Below are 15093 nucleotides of genomic sequence, written 5' to 3'. Positions count from 1 at the left end.
GGCTAATCGTAAAACAACTAGGGCTGCCCCCGACTAAGAATTTTCCTAGTCGACCACTAGTCATCATTTAGGGCTGTCAGTTGACTAGTCGCCCGCATGTTTACGTTAATAATGTAATTATTAAATCATATATTTTGGGCGGGGCAACACAATGGTCTGTCTTTAAACCGATTTAAATTTGGAATCTCGGGTGGATAAGCAGAATTTCATATTTGAGTTGACGTGTCTTGCTTGACTAATCGTGACTCAAATTTCATAAGACTTGACGTGACTTGGTTTGATTTTCACCACAGTGACTTGCACATGTGGGATCATTCCCATCTCTAGACTGGCTCAATATGACAACTCCCAGGTGAGGAGATATGTTTTATGTGTAAAACTGATTTTTGAAAGCATTTCCTGCCAAGTCAAGTCAGCATGTGTAAATACAGGTTAAAAAAAAGGGGGTATCAAATGCTACTCTGCATTACAACCACGCCTTGCCAGAGATGCTAACAGGAGACGCAAACGCAGATCATTCCAGGGATGTGGGAGTGACAGCAACGGGGGAATTAGCGGTGTGATGACTGTCAACACACAATCCGCACCGTGGTATCGTTACAGGGCTCATATTGTTTAGTTTGGAGTTATTAGCTTTCTGAACATAGAGCTGAATCACTTGTAAAACACCCAAAGCTGCCACTCATCCTGAGCTGCGAGACTTTCAGAGACAAGCTTTGAGTTAAATTTGCATTCTTATTTTTTAGCTGCACACGAGTCTGTGCTGCGTGTTAATATGCGTGTGTGTACATGTGTGAAGGCGCACATGTGATGACGAGTCTTTCAAAGAAGAGTTTTGCTGTGGAGTACAGGGCTGCGATTTATCATGCCACTACAACTGAAAATGATGGCATATAATCACACAGACTCCCAGACTCTGCTTCCCTCAGTAAAACATGGACATATGCCAAGGTCCCTAGTCTAATGAGCACTGTTGTCTCAGTGACAAAGCGCTAACCAGACAGACAGGGCTGTATGAGTGTGCTATGACAAGATACATGACTGCAAAATCAAAGGCAATTCAACAGGTGGCAAAAGCCTTTTTTTAAGAAGCAACTCTGACTTTTCTTTGAAGTCGTGCTTTAAAATAAGAGACCAATCTGGCTCATGTGCCGAACTGTTAACAATCAGGCTTCACAAGAAGAAAAAGACAGAATCACTTGATTGTTCCTACCTTTGGGTCAGCAGTCAGCAGCTTAAAGGCCTCGTACACCTGCCTCTCTTTGACTCCTCCCCCGAGGTCAAGGAAGTTAGCTGGCTTTCCTCCGTGCAGGTCAATGATGTCACACGTGGCCATGGCCAAACCGGCTCCATTCACTGTAAAAAATGTGCTGTCACGTCAGTTCAATTAATAATGTGTACTAAAATATAAAGAATAACTAAATAGTAGACTCAAGTACTTTCTCAGAACGAGACTTATGGTGTCAGGTGCAGCCATTTTATATATTGAGTGAGAGTTAATGGTACTGTAACCTTATAATGACCTAATGAATTTATTAAGCGTAATGAAGTTATATCTGACCATTAAGTTCAGGCTAGAGCCCAGAAATTGAAACAAAGGTCCCTGAGAGGAAAGTGTGATGCCAGCAGCCATGAGTTAATTAAAGTAACATTACCGCCGCCGAAGGAAAGATGACATGTACTGTACAAACACCCACAAAGGAATCCAGCAGTAAATTATCTACCAAAGAAAAGCAAACAGCTGAGAAAAAATGTCAAACTTAAAAAGTGAATCGGTTGGAAATCTTCTAATCAGGAATATTCAGTGCTTCAAGTCGAGCAACACAGAGAAAATTTGATTAGGACTCGACTCCCGACTTCAGAGAAAGGAGCATTGATTAAAAGAGGCTCTGCTGCGCTTTTTTGCGGCCGGTGTCATCATTTAGCCAACTGCCGGCGCGGCCACCCTGCTGAGTTGTGCGGGAGCCAAGTGCACAAAAAAAATGTCTTACCTCATTTGGTTTAGCCAAGCTGAACTTGTGTCCTGGCAAGCTCCCCAACCGAGGTCTCAATAAAAGGGAAATTCGCTTTAACAGCTGTCACTTTGGTGGCTTACAGAGCTCTCAAGGAAGCTGCAGGGCCTTAAAAGCTGTTGTTACTTTAAGAGAGGCTGGGAGCTGGGGATGCAGAATGTGTGTGTGTATGTGTGCACGTGTGCATGGGGGGGTTGGGGGTAGTGCTAACAGACATCTAATGTGTTTATGAGGCTACGGGGTAAGACGAGAGAGCACCTGTTAGTGCTGCTGTACACTGTAAAAGCTTTGATTTATGACAAGAGAGGGGGCCTTTAATGAGAATGCTAACAATCTGGCTCACTGGAGACTTTCTGGGCGGATTATAGCTAATTAGAACGCATTGGTTACGGCAGCATTCCTTCTGGAGTCCACGGAAAGCTGCTTGTAATGTGGACTGGTGGAGAGCCCAGGCTGCCTTTACTTTGACTAAGTTTTAACTGTGTCCGAGCTTTTCACTTATGTGACTTAAGAGACACATTAAAGCCTCATGCCAGGAGGGGTTTGCTTATGGGAGAAATCATTTAATGGTGTGTGTGTGTGCGTGTGCGCAGGAATGAGTTCCATTTCAGGGTTTTGGTTCCATACCAAAGCAGGCAATATTTCCGTCCAGTCCGATATATTTGAGGTCCCACTTGGCTGCCTCCATCTCTGTGGGGTCGCTCTCAGTCATGTCGTCCATGGCGAACACGGCTTTCTGACGGAACTCGGCGTTGTCGTCGAAGTTGATCTTTGCATCAAAGCAAACCACTGGAAGGATGAGGCGACGACAAAGACAGAGTTAGGAATGAAGACGGCAGCAGAGGAAGCACAAAAGTGAGAAGGAGGGAGGTGGCAGGCGAGGGGAAGAAGGAAGAGAAGGACGACTTCAGATGTAAAAAGCCAGCTAATTATCATTTCTAAAACCTGAAATTAATGAACTGAGGGGTGTCCCCTCGGCCTACTGGTCTTAATTATTTCAAAGGTTGGCTCGCGAAGGCTTGTGTTTCTGACACTGCCTCTAAGGGACAGACCATTATAGTAAATGGACATTTCCTTCACACATCAAAGAGAGTGCATTTCAAAGAGGCTGCACTCATGAAGCTACCTGGAAAAAATAGCAGCCAATAAATTAGTCAAAGGGCTTTTTGTACACACGGCAACACTTAAATAGTGACTGGAACTTTAAAGGTCTAGTGTGCAAGATTTAGGGGCATCTATTGATCTATAGACGTTGAATATACATGATTATTTTATTAGTTTCCTTTAGTGTAAAATCACCTGAAAATAAGAACTGTTGTGTTTTCATTACCTTAGAATGAGCTGTTTATGTCTACATGCGGAGGGGGTCCTCTTTCACAGAGTCTGCCATGTTGTTTCTACAGTAGCTCACAACGGACAAATCAAGCACCGGCTCTAGATCAGACCATTTGTGTTTACTGTATGTGTTTTTGCGTTTTCATGTCAGCCAACGTAGTTCTACATGCTTGGCACATGGGAGGAGTTTCAGTTGGCTGCAATCTGCATTCTTACAGCTAGATGCCACTAAATCCTACACACTAGACCTTAAAAGTAAAAGGCCAAGTATATTCATTCTCTTTTTTTCGCTGAGATATAAGGCTTTGACACACTGTGACAAAAAAGAACATCAAAACAACACAAACGCCTGCAACTATTTTGCATCAAACTGTCCCTACCTCCAGCAGTGTCAGTTTAAAATATATATATAGATGTTGATACCACTGTCATTTGTCAGTGTTGTCTGTACAGTAAATATGTAGCTGGAGCCAGCAGTCAGTTAGCTTGGTTTAGCATAAAGACTGTAAACGGGAAAACACCAACCTCAGCTCTGTCAAAAGGTAACAAAATAGGCCTACCAACAAATCTAAAGTGTAGTAACTTAAGTGTCATCTCATGTCTGTTAAATGTAAAACCGTCATATTCCAGTTTTTAAGGGCAAGGCCCAGTGAGACTCGTCTTGTCATTGCCATTGGAAGGTACATTAGGTGCAGCACATTAACTCGCGTAAAATGGCAACCATTTCACCCTAGTTCCAGTCTGTGTGCTCAGCTAAGCTAACCAACTACTGGTCCTGGTTTCAATTCTTTCAAAGCGATATGAGAGTGGTATCAATCTGTCCACCTAACTCTGAGCAAGAAAGCAGATAAAATGTTGAACTATTCATTTAAAGAAATTAAATCCCCGCTCATTTTAAGCATGCTGGGATCTGTTTTTAATTTTCTCTTTTTGACATCAGTAATTTCTCAAACTTTCAGGACTATTATGGAACTGTCTGTTGCTATTATGTCTATCAAACCTTCAGCACCAACTTTTCTACTGAAAAGCACACTGCAGGTAAACAGACAGCCAGATACGTAAGAGTGAGAAAAGGTAACAAAATGTGGAAACATGGGAATTGGCTTTGAGAGTGACAAGCACACAGAGAAACACAAACTAAACACGTAAACAGACACAGAGTACATGCAGCAGGCACGCTCTCCTGGGACTGAGGAGTCAACATACTGTGTCCTCCAGGTAAAGTTGCACTCCCACTACACAATTCCTTTTGTTTTTGTTTTGACACATCTATTATTGCAGTCCATCTACAAAATGAATTCAGCTATTACCAAATGAGACAAAAAAATACAAATTTTCCACCCTTGAGAAATTTTCCCTTTCCGATACACGTCTGTTGAGTGCCTCCCGGAAAATAGCAGCGCTCCCTTGTGACATGTGAACAAATCGAACCAGAGAATGGGTTGATTTTAATGTGAGGCTTGTCTACAAAGCCTGCCTCAATCACAGCCACTGCTTCTTCCTGCTGGTAGAAAAGGAAACTCATACCTCTCAGTGAAAATTCACCGTTTGAAAGGAGTCATTTTATTCATTAATATTCATAAGAAATCATGAAACAACAAACTTCTCTTGTCAATCTTTGATAAAGCATACTTTGAACAAGAATCTGTTGTCGAGGAGACTAAATAACATCAAAGAAGTGATGCATCTTCAGCGTGTTGTAATACGTCTCGATAGGACACATCACAGTCAATCTGTGTTCGGTGCCATAGACAAGACAATCACTCTTATTTCTCTGGGAGAAAACAAAGTTCAGTACAAGTTCAACGAAAGCAGCAGCACAACAGCTTGAATATGCTACGTGACTATGTATAATGTGTCTCTCATCTGAATGATGGGCACCTGAAATGTTTACCTGCTAACCTCCACTTGTGTCATGTTGTGCAATTTATTGTGTTAAGTGACACCGAGGGAGGGAAATTTACACATTTCTCTTTTTTCTTGGGGAATTCAAGTGTTTTCATCTATCAGGGAACACTTAAGAAAGGGAGACAGAGAAACACATGTACAGACTGTAGAAACTGGACTGAGGCAGGCTTTGAGCTCACAGATTGAAGCTGGACCCGTAGCTATATTTAAGATCTGAATCTCTATGCAAACTATAAAGCCTTGTTCCCACCTGGCAGTCTGATCTAGTTCAGTTTGTTACACATTAGAGTCGTTATTTTTGGGTTTCCATTGTCAAAACTAGCGTATGGTACCAAAAAAACCTCTCCATTCCATCTAGTTTTTTCATTACCCAGATGTTGGGGTTACCAACTGTAGCAAACTGATGGGAAACTAAAAGATGCCGCTAGAAATACTACAGCTCATTGAGAGAATCATCACTCTTGCTTGACAAGGACTCGGTTCACAAGCCCACCACTTTTAAATAGCCCATTGATTGTGACAGAGACACAAACACTCCAGCCTGTTCTTTTTGTTCTAAAAACAGCAGCGCGCATCCCCATTCTGTGGATGATCACCAAAGTGCAGATGTTCCTCTGCACTTTGGTGAAGAGGACATAGAGTGAGAGCTGGGTGTAGCAGTGAGTAAAAACCCCTCATACATTTATCAGCGGAGGAGGTGCAAAACAGATCAGGGTTTGGGTACGGTAAGGTTCTCAGGGTATGATACCAAAAGTGTTTGGTGGAAATGAAGCTTTATTTGACACAAAAGGAACTTGGTGTCGGCTCCGAATTACAGAATCGCCCCCAAAGAGAAAGCCGTTTAGGATCAGCTCTTTCAGCTGTTTTTGGAGACAATTTAAAAAAGCATGTCATGAATGTTGTACTCAGAGTTATATTTAAAGGTCCAGTGTGTTGGATTTAGGGAGACATATTCTCAGAAACATAATATAATACAATAAGTATGTTGTCTTTATTGTGTAATCACCTGAAAATAGGAACTATTGTGTTTATTACCTTAGAATGAGCTATTTACATCTACATTAGACTCACAAGTCAGTCTAGACGCTTTGCTTAACTAAAGACTGATGACTTGAGTTGACCCTGAGTTTGTGTTTAGATGGGCAGATACAATTTCAGAGTTTAAAAAAATTCCCTACGTTGCAGAACCAATAGTAAATCTGCAGGGCGGTCCTTCGGTGGCTCGCTGAACTCTTGTGCTCGTAAACATAGTCCTACTAGAAACACGTGTAGCAGTACAAAATGGCTCAAGTCGCTGTAAGTCCTTCATTTCCACAATCTTGTGGACTGAGCACACGTTTGATGAAATGGAGTCAAATCTCTCGGCATCCATTCCCAATCACTCTGTGTGTTTGCTGCCTTGCGGACAAGAAAAGGGGGAGCGCACACTTCCGGGAGGGCGTGTCCTTTTCAAAAATGCAAGAGGCGTTGCTTTGTTGCCGGCCGTTTTCGCTGGTGTGTTAAGCACAGTTTAGAAAGGAGTGTCCCCAGACTATCAAAAGGTGGAGATCTCTGATTGTCTCGTGGCGAGACTACATCTACATAAGGGGTAGGGTTGGGTGATATGTTAAAAATTTCCAACCGGCCACCGTCAGCCCATTGGCGGTTGTGTGTGTGGCGGAGAAGAAAAAAAAGAGGGGGGGATGTTGGATTCATGTGATGTCGGAAAGAATCGAAAAATGACTTTCAGAATGGGATAATTCACATGAACGCCACCTCATGTCAGAAAAACAACTCGGCAACTCGGATCTCCTGACACCACATGAATGCAGCAAAAAATGCAGCGTGCTTTGCGAGCCCACTCATGTCCAACATGGCACGGAAATATCTGTGCATACCGGCAACAAGCACGCCATCAGAGCGGGTGTTTAGCACAGTTGGTAACATTGTTAACCATATGCGCACTTTGCTTAAGCCAGATAAGGTTAACATGCTCGTTTTCCTTTCCAAAAACATGTAAAACACTGTGTTTTTGAGTTAAAGACAGCGCAAAGGGACTTTATTATTTTATGTGATTGTGTGATTTTTGCACTTTATTTTTCCATTGTTCTTCGTTTAGCCTATATTTATTATTATTTGTATTTATTTATTCAAGCAATAAGCCTACGAGAGGCTATTAGAACAGCTATAACAGCTTAAGTTTTTTTTTTTGCCACGTCCGCAACGGCATTAGCTATTATAAAGACAGGGCAAAGGGAGCGGACATCATTATTTTATGTGACTGTGTGATTTTTGCACTTTATTTTTCCAATGTCCTTTGTTTATATTTACTTATTTGTTATCATATGGCTACTGTTACTGTGTAACTTTTGTGGACCGACCGTGTATTCTGTTTGAATAAATTTACCTGCGCCTTATCCTCTGACTGTGGTCTTTAATGTCAAAATTGTTGAACTGAAATTTTACTGAAACATACAGCCTATAGGCTATACTCTTATTCATTAAAAAAATCTTGAGATCTTTGCTGAGTAATAAGCTGTAAAGACGGGCTGAAGACGACTGTCCGACACCATTTTAAAAAGAGTCTGACGGCTGCAGAAGGACGCATTCGCTCACAGCCTCTAAATCAGCAAACAGGTGGGAGGTAGGGATAACATACCTGTCCTACTACAACGATCAGGGTGCACAACTGCACATCTTTTTTGATGTAGTTCTCAATTATGGTTTATGAATTAACATTACGGCCGGGTTCCACCGGCTGCAAACAGCGTCACGTCAAGCGTCTTGTTTACCGTTTGCTGAGCCATGATAGTTAAAGCATTTTCCACCTAAGTTATTACATATATTTGGGTTATCTACAATTTACTGTAGGCTACTGTTTGTCATCTACTCGCTTTCAAATGTCCGCCACGGACATTTACACAATGTCACGGATAAACATGGGTAAATGCATGAAAAAAAATCATCACATATCACCTCTGATAATGGTTTATTCATTTAAAAACACATTGTGCTCGTTTAGCACATTATTTCATGTAGTTTTTATCTGCTGGAGGGTCGCGTAGGGGAGCGTAGCGCGACAAAAATAGAAGAGCCGTGTAAAATAGAGAGCTGTCGCGGCGCTCCCGTTGCCGGTGGAGCCGCTGTAATTGATTAATGGGGGGCGGGCTGCTACGGGACTCGCGCTGCAGACGCTGACGTGCCCGGTGGACCCCGGCCGTAACTTTAAGCTCCGCCATCACTGATGTGGTTTGTGAAAGACTCGTCGGAAATCAGTGTGAAGCTGCCAGTTCCAATACGCACACACTTTGAATTGTGCTCTACATGGTAATTATGGACTATATGTACCGAGTTGAATTCTGTGGAGACAGACCATTAATTGAGCAAAATAAAATGACAAAAATCGGCCAAAAATGAAACCAACCGTGATGACGCAGCCGATGGGCGATTGGCAATATATTCGTCCGATCGCCCAAGCCTAATAAGGGGCAGGTCCTTGTCCACAGAGTACGCCATGTTGCATCACCATGTTTCTACAGTAGCCCAGAACAGGTAAACCAAACACTGGGTTTTTCACGTCGGCCACCATAGCTAGCATCCCATCCACGATAAGATGAACAGCATCGGAGGAACGTTGATTTGGAACATAAAACTGCTTTACTCTGTGTTTTCACCAGTTTTAATCACCAGGGATCTCATTTATAAAACAGTGTGTAGGATCTGTATGCAAGAAAATATTTGCATTTATAAAAAATATTTATACGCCTGCCAGAGCTCAATTTCCTTTTACAAATCCCAAATCAACTTAGAACTGTCCGTGCATGGATGAGTCTCATATTCTGCCCTCTACACGCCCATATTCGACCATAAATGCTCAATGCAAAGCACCTCATGAATGCTGATGCATATAAATAAGCCTGTTAATCAGTGGGTCTTTACAGTGAATCATGGCAACAACTCCTGATAATCAGTGGTATCCCCGACCCTGGGATATCACTTGAATTTATTTAAGTTTGTGATGGTGAACTTGACCTGCATTATGATTAGGACTCATTAGGATGATGAGGATATGGAGTTTAATAACTGTCAGTGGCTTTATTTCTAGACTTTGCTAATTTACACAATCCATATGGTGGTGAAGATGTAGTAAGGTGACTGGAGTAGGCAAAGTATGTGTGGCAGCAACGGCCATGTCTCGAGTCACTGCAGCAATTTTAAACTCAAAAACTATATGAAAACTTAAATCGTACTTGGTGAAATATATTTACAGTATTAGATGATATTACTGAACTCTGTTGACGCTCTGTTTTGCAATTACTTAACACCATTTGATGTTCGAAGGCTGTGGTGCACTTCCCAGCTGACCGTATGGTGTGTCTGGCCCTCTCTGTGCTCTGGGGATGGGAATGGTGATGGTGAGACAGCACTGATGAAATAGAGATTTGAGTTGTCTTATAAACTAAACGTGTTTGTCGAAAAGTTCTGGCTCACTACCAAAAGAACAATAAAACATTGGGGCTGGTCTGAATGGCTATGGTAAGGTGGATCTATAAGTAACGTGAAATTAAGTGAAATTTAATGTGTGAGGGACACCATTGTACATATAATGACTCCTCTCACATTTAATTTCTACAATCTGGCTTCAATTAACCACCTCACCACCTGCATCACCAATTTCCCCTGTCTAAAATGTTCATACGCAACTTTTGTTTGGGAAGTGTCGACACCTCTTTCTGGCATCATTTGTGTATACGCAGTGGTTATAAATGTGACTCTTGTGTTTTGGAGAGGAGGAGACCTCTGTGAATAATTCAGCTCCCAGTAAAAACCCCCTGAACAATGAACACTGAAGGAATTCAAACCAGGAGTTCAGGCTTGGCACATGGCCGATGTTTCAGCTGGTTGCAATTTGCAGTCCTCACCACTAGATGCCACTATATCCTACACACTGCTACTTTAAGAGACCAAATACAATACAAATCTAATAATATGTTTTGGACAATTCATATGGGAAAGTTTGAAATGACAAGTGACAACTCTGGAATTGTTTTTAATGTGGTACAACTGAGAGCCTGTCACTTGTTAAAAAAGGCCAACTACCAATTTAGACCTCCATTAATCTTACATTACTACCACTGTTTTACACAGCCTTTCCAGCATAATAATGACGAGCCGACAGTCTGTATTTAGACTTCAGCCTCACTGTGGCAATTTCTATTTGTACAAAGAGTTGACGGACAATAGGGACATCTTGATATGTTGACTCCACAATAAATATGTCCTCAATCTAATTACTTAAAAGTTAATTTCAAAGGACTAAACATATACGCTAGGGTGTGTTACTACAGAGACAGTGAACTGAGGATGATTATCTCCTGACCTTTTCATTTATTTTCTATTCAGAGACACTGAATTTCTCGCTCATACTAAAGGAGCTCCAGGTTAGTGTGCCTAAGTATTTTTGGTTCAGCTCATTGTTAAAAATCAGAATAAAGTAGATTTTCAACTGAAGGATCCAAGAGAAAACAGATCTTTTACGACACAAAAAGGTGGGTGAATAGTGCGATAATTCTAACACTTACATAATGTTGAATGGGATATTACTCTGATTTACCAATTCTTTCTATACTAAAATGGCAGGGTGGCTGGGTTTATCTAGAGCTGCTCATTTTTAACAACAGAAGTTAAGCAATACAGCTTTTTTTAGATTTTGCTGCTGAGGAGTTGAACTAATTATAATAAAAATAAAGCAAACAAAAACACTGTTATTGCTGAAATGAAAACCAATTCAAATGTAGGTATTTCAATGACTTTTAAGGCCTGATATACAGTATGTCTACAGTATGTCATTTAAAGCATGCAGCTTATCAGATTTTCTTTTTTTTTTTTTTAGATATTCATAGATTATCCCTAAGTGGTTACTCTTTGACGACCGTAGAATAAATGAAGGATGTTGCTGCTGCTGTAATTGCTCATTGGAGTTCCTCATTACTAGTTGATGATAGACTGTGCGCCTTTAGTTAATCATCAGCAACTAGGACTCATCGACAAACATCAACATGCTATGAATATGGAAATCTCAGCTCCCTGAAGCCATTTGGAATTTGATCCAAACAAAGTCATGCCGACAAGAAACTGACGTCAATGTGTTGCAATTACACTTCACATTCTTAAATGCATTCAGACCCGAGGATATGGTGTGCCACAGTCAGTGATTAATAGGTGGCTGCATGTTGCTGCAAAAAATGCTCTGTATTTAAAGCGTTGAAATATTGCAGATACTTAACATGATCTGGGGACAGTTAATGACACACATGCAGAGACATGCACAGACACATATAATGCACACATATAGGCAGAGGCCAAGTCAACACACACAAACACACAGACAGGCACACACACACACAAAGACAGGCATTTTCCATGATACAAGGTACCTTGTCCTTCGGGAGTCTCTCCGAGAGGATTGACTTCAACTTGAGTGGCGTCGACTTTCAGGAACAGATCATAGAGCCTCTTAATTTGATCTGCTGCCTGTGAAGTCCACATAGGACAGTAATTACCTCATGGTTCGGCTCTGAGCAGCCGGCCCCGCCAAGGCCACTCAGCCTCCCACACAGGCTACATAAAACACGGCAAATCACCTTCAACATCACACTGTCTGAGTTTGTTTTGCATGAATATGTGTGTCTCTGTATTGAAAGGGAATATTTTTCTCTGTTTTTTTTTTTTCCCCAAAAGGTGACAACTGGCAAATAGGACATGCATTGCAGCACATACAAATGTAGTTTCACTCACACACACACACACACACACACACACACACACATATATATATATATATATATCATTATAACCTGGCTGTGGCTTTTTTTTTTTTTACATGTAGGATTGATATTTACAGTCTATGGACAAAAGATGAATGCAGCCAGTCAACAGAGCAACATAGAAATGCCACAGCACTTAAATCATCACTGTCAAAATCTCCATTTTAAAAGCATTTCAATTGATCTCTGTATTGCTGCAACTGTTCTTTAGTAATGAAGACAGCTTGACACAGCATTGAAAGACTTCTAAATGCACAGCTCCAGACAAAGTCCTCCAATCTCACTTACTTTTTTCCTGTCTCACACACACACAATCAGTGCAGGCACACTCTTGCATCTACACAAAGATCCTGTCATCCCATAGCTCACTCAAAACGGTAAAGGTGTTAAAGAAGAGGAGCTGTAATTATCTCTGAATTAAACAGTCTGGCAGCTGACTCGCAGCAGCCAAGGGAAAGCATACTGACAATGCAGAAACTTAACCAATCACTCTTATTTCTCCCCTTGCCTGTTTAACATCAATGCCCATTCAGTATCCTGCAAAAAAGAGGATCGCATCCACTTCGATGCAACCAAAGCTCAAACATTCTTGACTTTTAGTTTGCTTTTCTGCAGATTCACTTGGCTGATTTATACGTTTTCCATGTGCTAAGATTCTGAGCTAATCTGATTTCTCATGCCACGGTGCCTGTGGTAAAGAAAACAAATTAGTGATCTGATGCCAAGAGACAAATGGCTTTGAAATGAACTCTATATCAAAGCACACATACTCATTCTGAATGTGAACCTCGGGTGTTTCTGTACTGTTCTTCCCTGGCCTCTTTTTACTAGCTAATGCTGCCTGAGCAACATTTGTAAAACTTGAGATGACAAGAGAAAATGTTTGTTCGTTGTCCTCAAAATTATAGGTTGCCCATTGTGACGAGTTTCATTTCTTACTGGATGATTCACTCACAAAATCAATGTGAGACATGTTCTATCAGATGATGGTTCCATTAGTGATGTCAGCTCCCTCAGCCTGGCACAGCGCTGTGCTGTGCGTCACTGCCAGATATATGACAATAGACCACCTGGCAAGTGAGCCTAGTGTAATGACACTTCACAACTTGCCTCCGGAAAACTAATAATAGCCAAAGTTTGGTGTGTTTGTCAATGAGGATTCATCTGTCTGTGCATATGTGTGTGTGTGTGTGTGTGTGTGTGTGTGTGTGTGTGTGTGTGTGTGTGCATTGTAGATTTTTCTGCCTCTTCTTTGCATTGTGTCTTTAAAGCCTTCAGTGCACCCATTACCTGTCTCTGCAGAGGTCCTTTGAAACCCAAATTAGCTGCCATGCGGAGTGCCTGGTCGTCTCGCACGCCTTCAAATATATCTATGACTTCCTATAGGATTTTGCAGAGAGAGAAAGAAAGAAAGGAGGGAAGGAAACAAATGGAGAAATGGAGTGAGAAAGAACAAGAGGCTCAAATGCTGGGCTATAATTTGACACAAAGCTGATGCTCATATTAAACTGCAGACATCATAATTAAGTAGTGGCAAGCTGCCAGACATCGAGAAAAGAGACTTGGGGCTGAGACGCTGGATTTATGATCATCAGACTCCTGTATCCTTGACTTTCAGATAGAGAGAAGCTCGCTTATCAACTTTTTTTTTTTTCCATAGGTATAAAAATGGATGAAGGATTTCAGCGTGCACAGTCGTGAAGACAGTGAGTCTAAAACTGCTGCTGTCGTTAGCTGGTGTGCACCTATTCTGTACAAACTAGGTCTGGACCATATAGATTTTAATGAGATGCTTGAGGGGCTATCATGTGTGTTAGATAAGCAACACCACAGCTGTGTATCGCACATACAATCTGAAATCTCCGGTGGAAATAATGAATGATATAAATCTCAGCTGTATCTTCACAATCTGCTCCAACATCTGCAGACAATAGTGAAAGGAGGATATACAACAACAGGAAATAGAGGCAAACTCCATCTGTATTACTTAAATTGTACATCTGTTATCAGTGACAAGGACCTGTTGCCAAGTAGCTGAGTGACTACACTGGATTCAAGTTGTGTATATGAAATCTCATTAGTAGCAATTTATAGCACAGAAGGCTGTGTATCTGTTCATGTTACACTTTAGAGCATTGCTATATGTGTGCATCATGTTCAGCTGTTGCAGTGTGCACGCAGGCAGGACAATACATTTAACTGAATTAGCAGGAAATACAAACTGAGAACTCCATCAACTCCAGAGCGCTGCTGAAGAATCCAGTCCTGGCATGGTTTAAAGTCAGTCACATCTTTAAGCAATAATGATGAGGGTTCCAAGAGTGCTGGACAGGATCAATTAATCTGAACCTCTTCATTGTTTTTTGAGGCAGATATGTTTTAATTTTGACTGGGTTAGGTGCCGAAGTCTGTAATTTGGTACCGACCAAATTATGACCCTACTACCAAGTACCAATTCATGTTAAATCCATTGGTGCCAAACTCAGCACCCAAAAGCGCATCTAGGTGAGAAAGTCAGGCTTAGATAAAAGGAGGAGGTGCTGCAAAGCACCCCGAGACTGGGAAGCCAGCCACGGAGCTCTGAGGCCGGCGACGCAGCTCCTTAACTTCAGACAAGAGACAGAAGCACCGCCAAGCTGGGATGCCAAAGCTCCACAGTAAATCTGTTGGCTTCCCAGCGATCCAAAACTTTTGCTGCAGTAAGGATATGTCACAATAGTTTTGTCATCTGGTCTTTTTCCTTTTCAATATAATTTTGGTAATAGGCTTTTATCACTGGTAGGTGAGCAGACACGCAAACACACACACACGAGACTGACAGACAGAAGATTAGCTCAAAGTCCAGAGGAGCAGCATTGCTTTTTAGTCAACCAAGTCACCCCTGCAGCTTTCTTAAAAAAATCCCATCTTTGTTATTACACAGGAAGTTTAGCACTAAAAAAGTATGACCGGACCAAATTACAGGTACCGGTATTGTTTCAAACGTGAACAGTACTTAACCCTAGTTTTCCTATTCTTCTCATTTGATATTG

General features: G+C 41.5%; 1 protein-coding gene across 1 annotated transcript in view; it reads right to left on the bottom strand.

Annotated features, from left to right (window-relative positions):
• Positions 1–15093, bottom strand: part of suclg2 (succinate-CoA ligase GDP-forming subunit beta) — a 134980-nt gene that overhangs the window by 58086 nt on the left and 61801 nt on the right. The window contains exons 6-9 of the mRNA XM_049590771.1: positions 13352–13441; positions 11672–11768; positions 2640–2801; positions 1214–1356 (exon numbers count right to left, since the gene is read on the bottom strand). Of these exons, the coding sequence (XP_049446728.1) occupies positions 1214–1356; positions 2640–2801; positions 11672–11768; positions 13352–13441 (492 nt within the window). The remainder of the gene's footprint in view (positions 1–1213; positions 1357–2639; positions 2802–11671; positions 11769–13351; positions 13442–15093) is intronic.

The sequence above is a fragment of the Epinephelus fuscoguttatus genome, linkage group LG1 (genome assembly GCF_011397635.1).
Source record: "Epinephelus fuscoguttatus linkage group LG1, E.fuscoguttatus.final_Chr_v1".
Lineage (NCBI taxonomy): Eukaryota > Metazoa > Chordata > Actinopteri > Perciformes > Serranidae > Epinephelus > Epinephelus fuscoguttatus.
The sequence above is the reverse complement of the archived record's forward strand: the minus strand, read 5'-3'. Positions and strand labels throughout refer to the sequence as shown.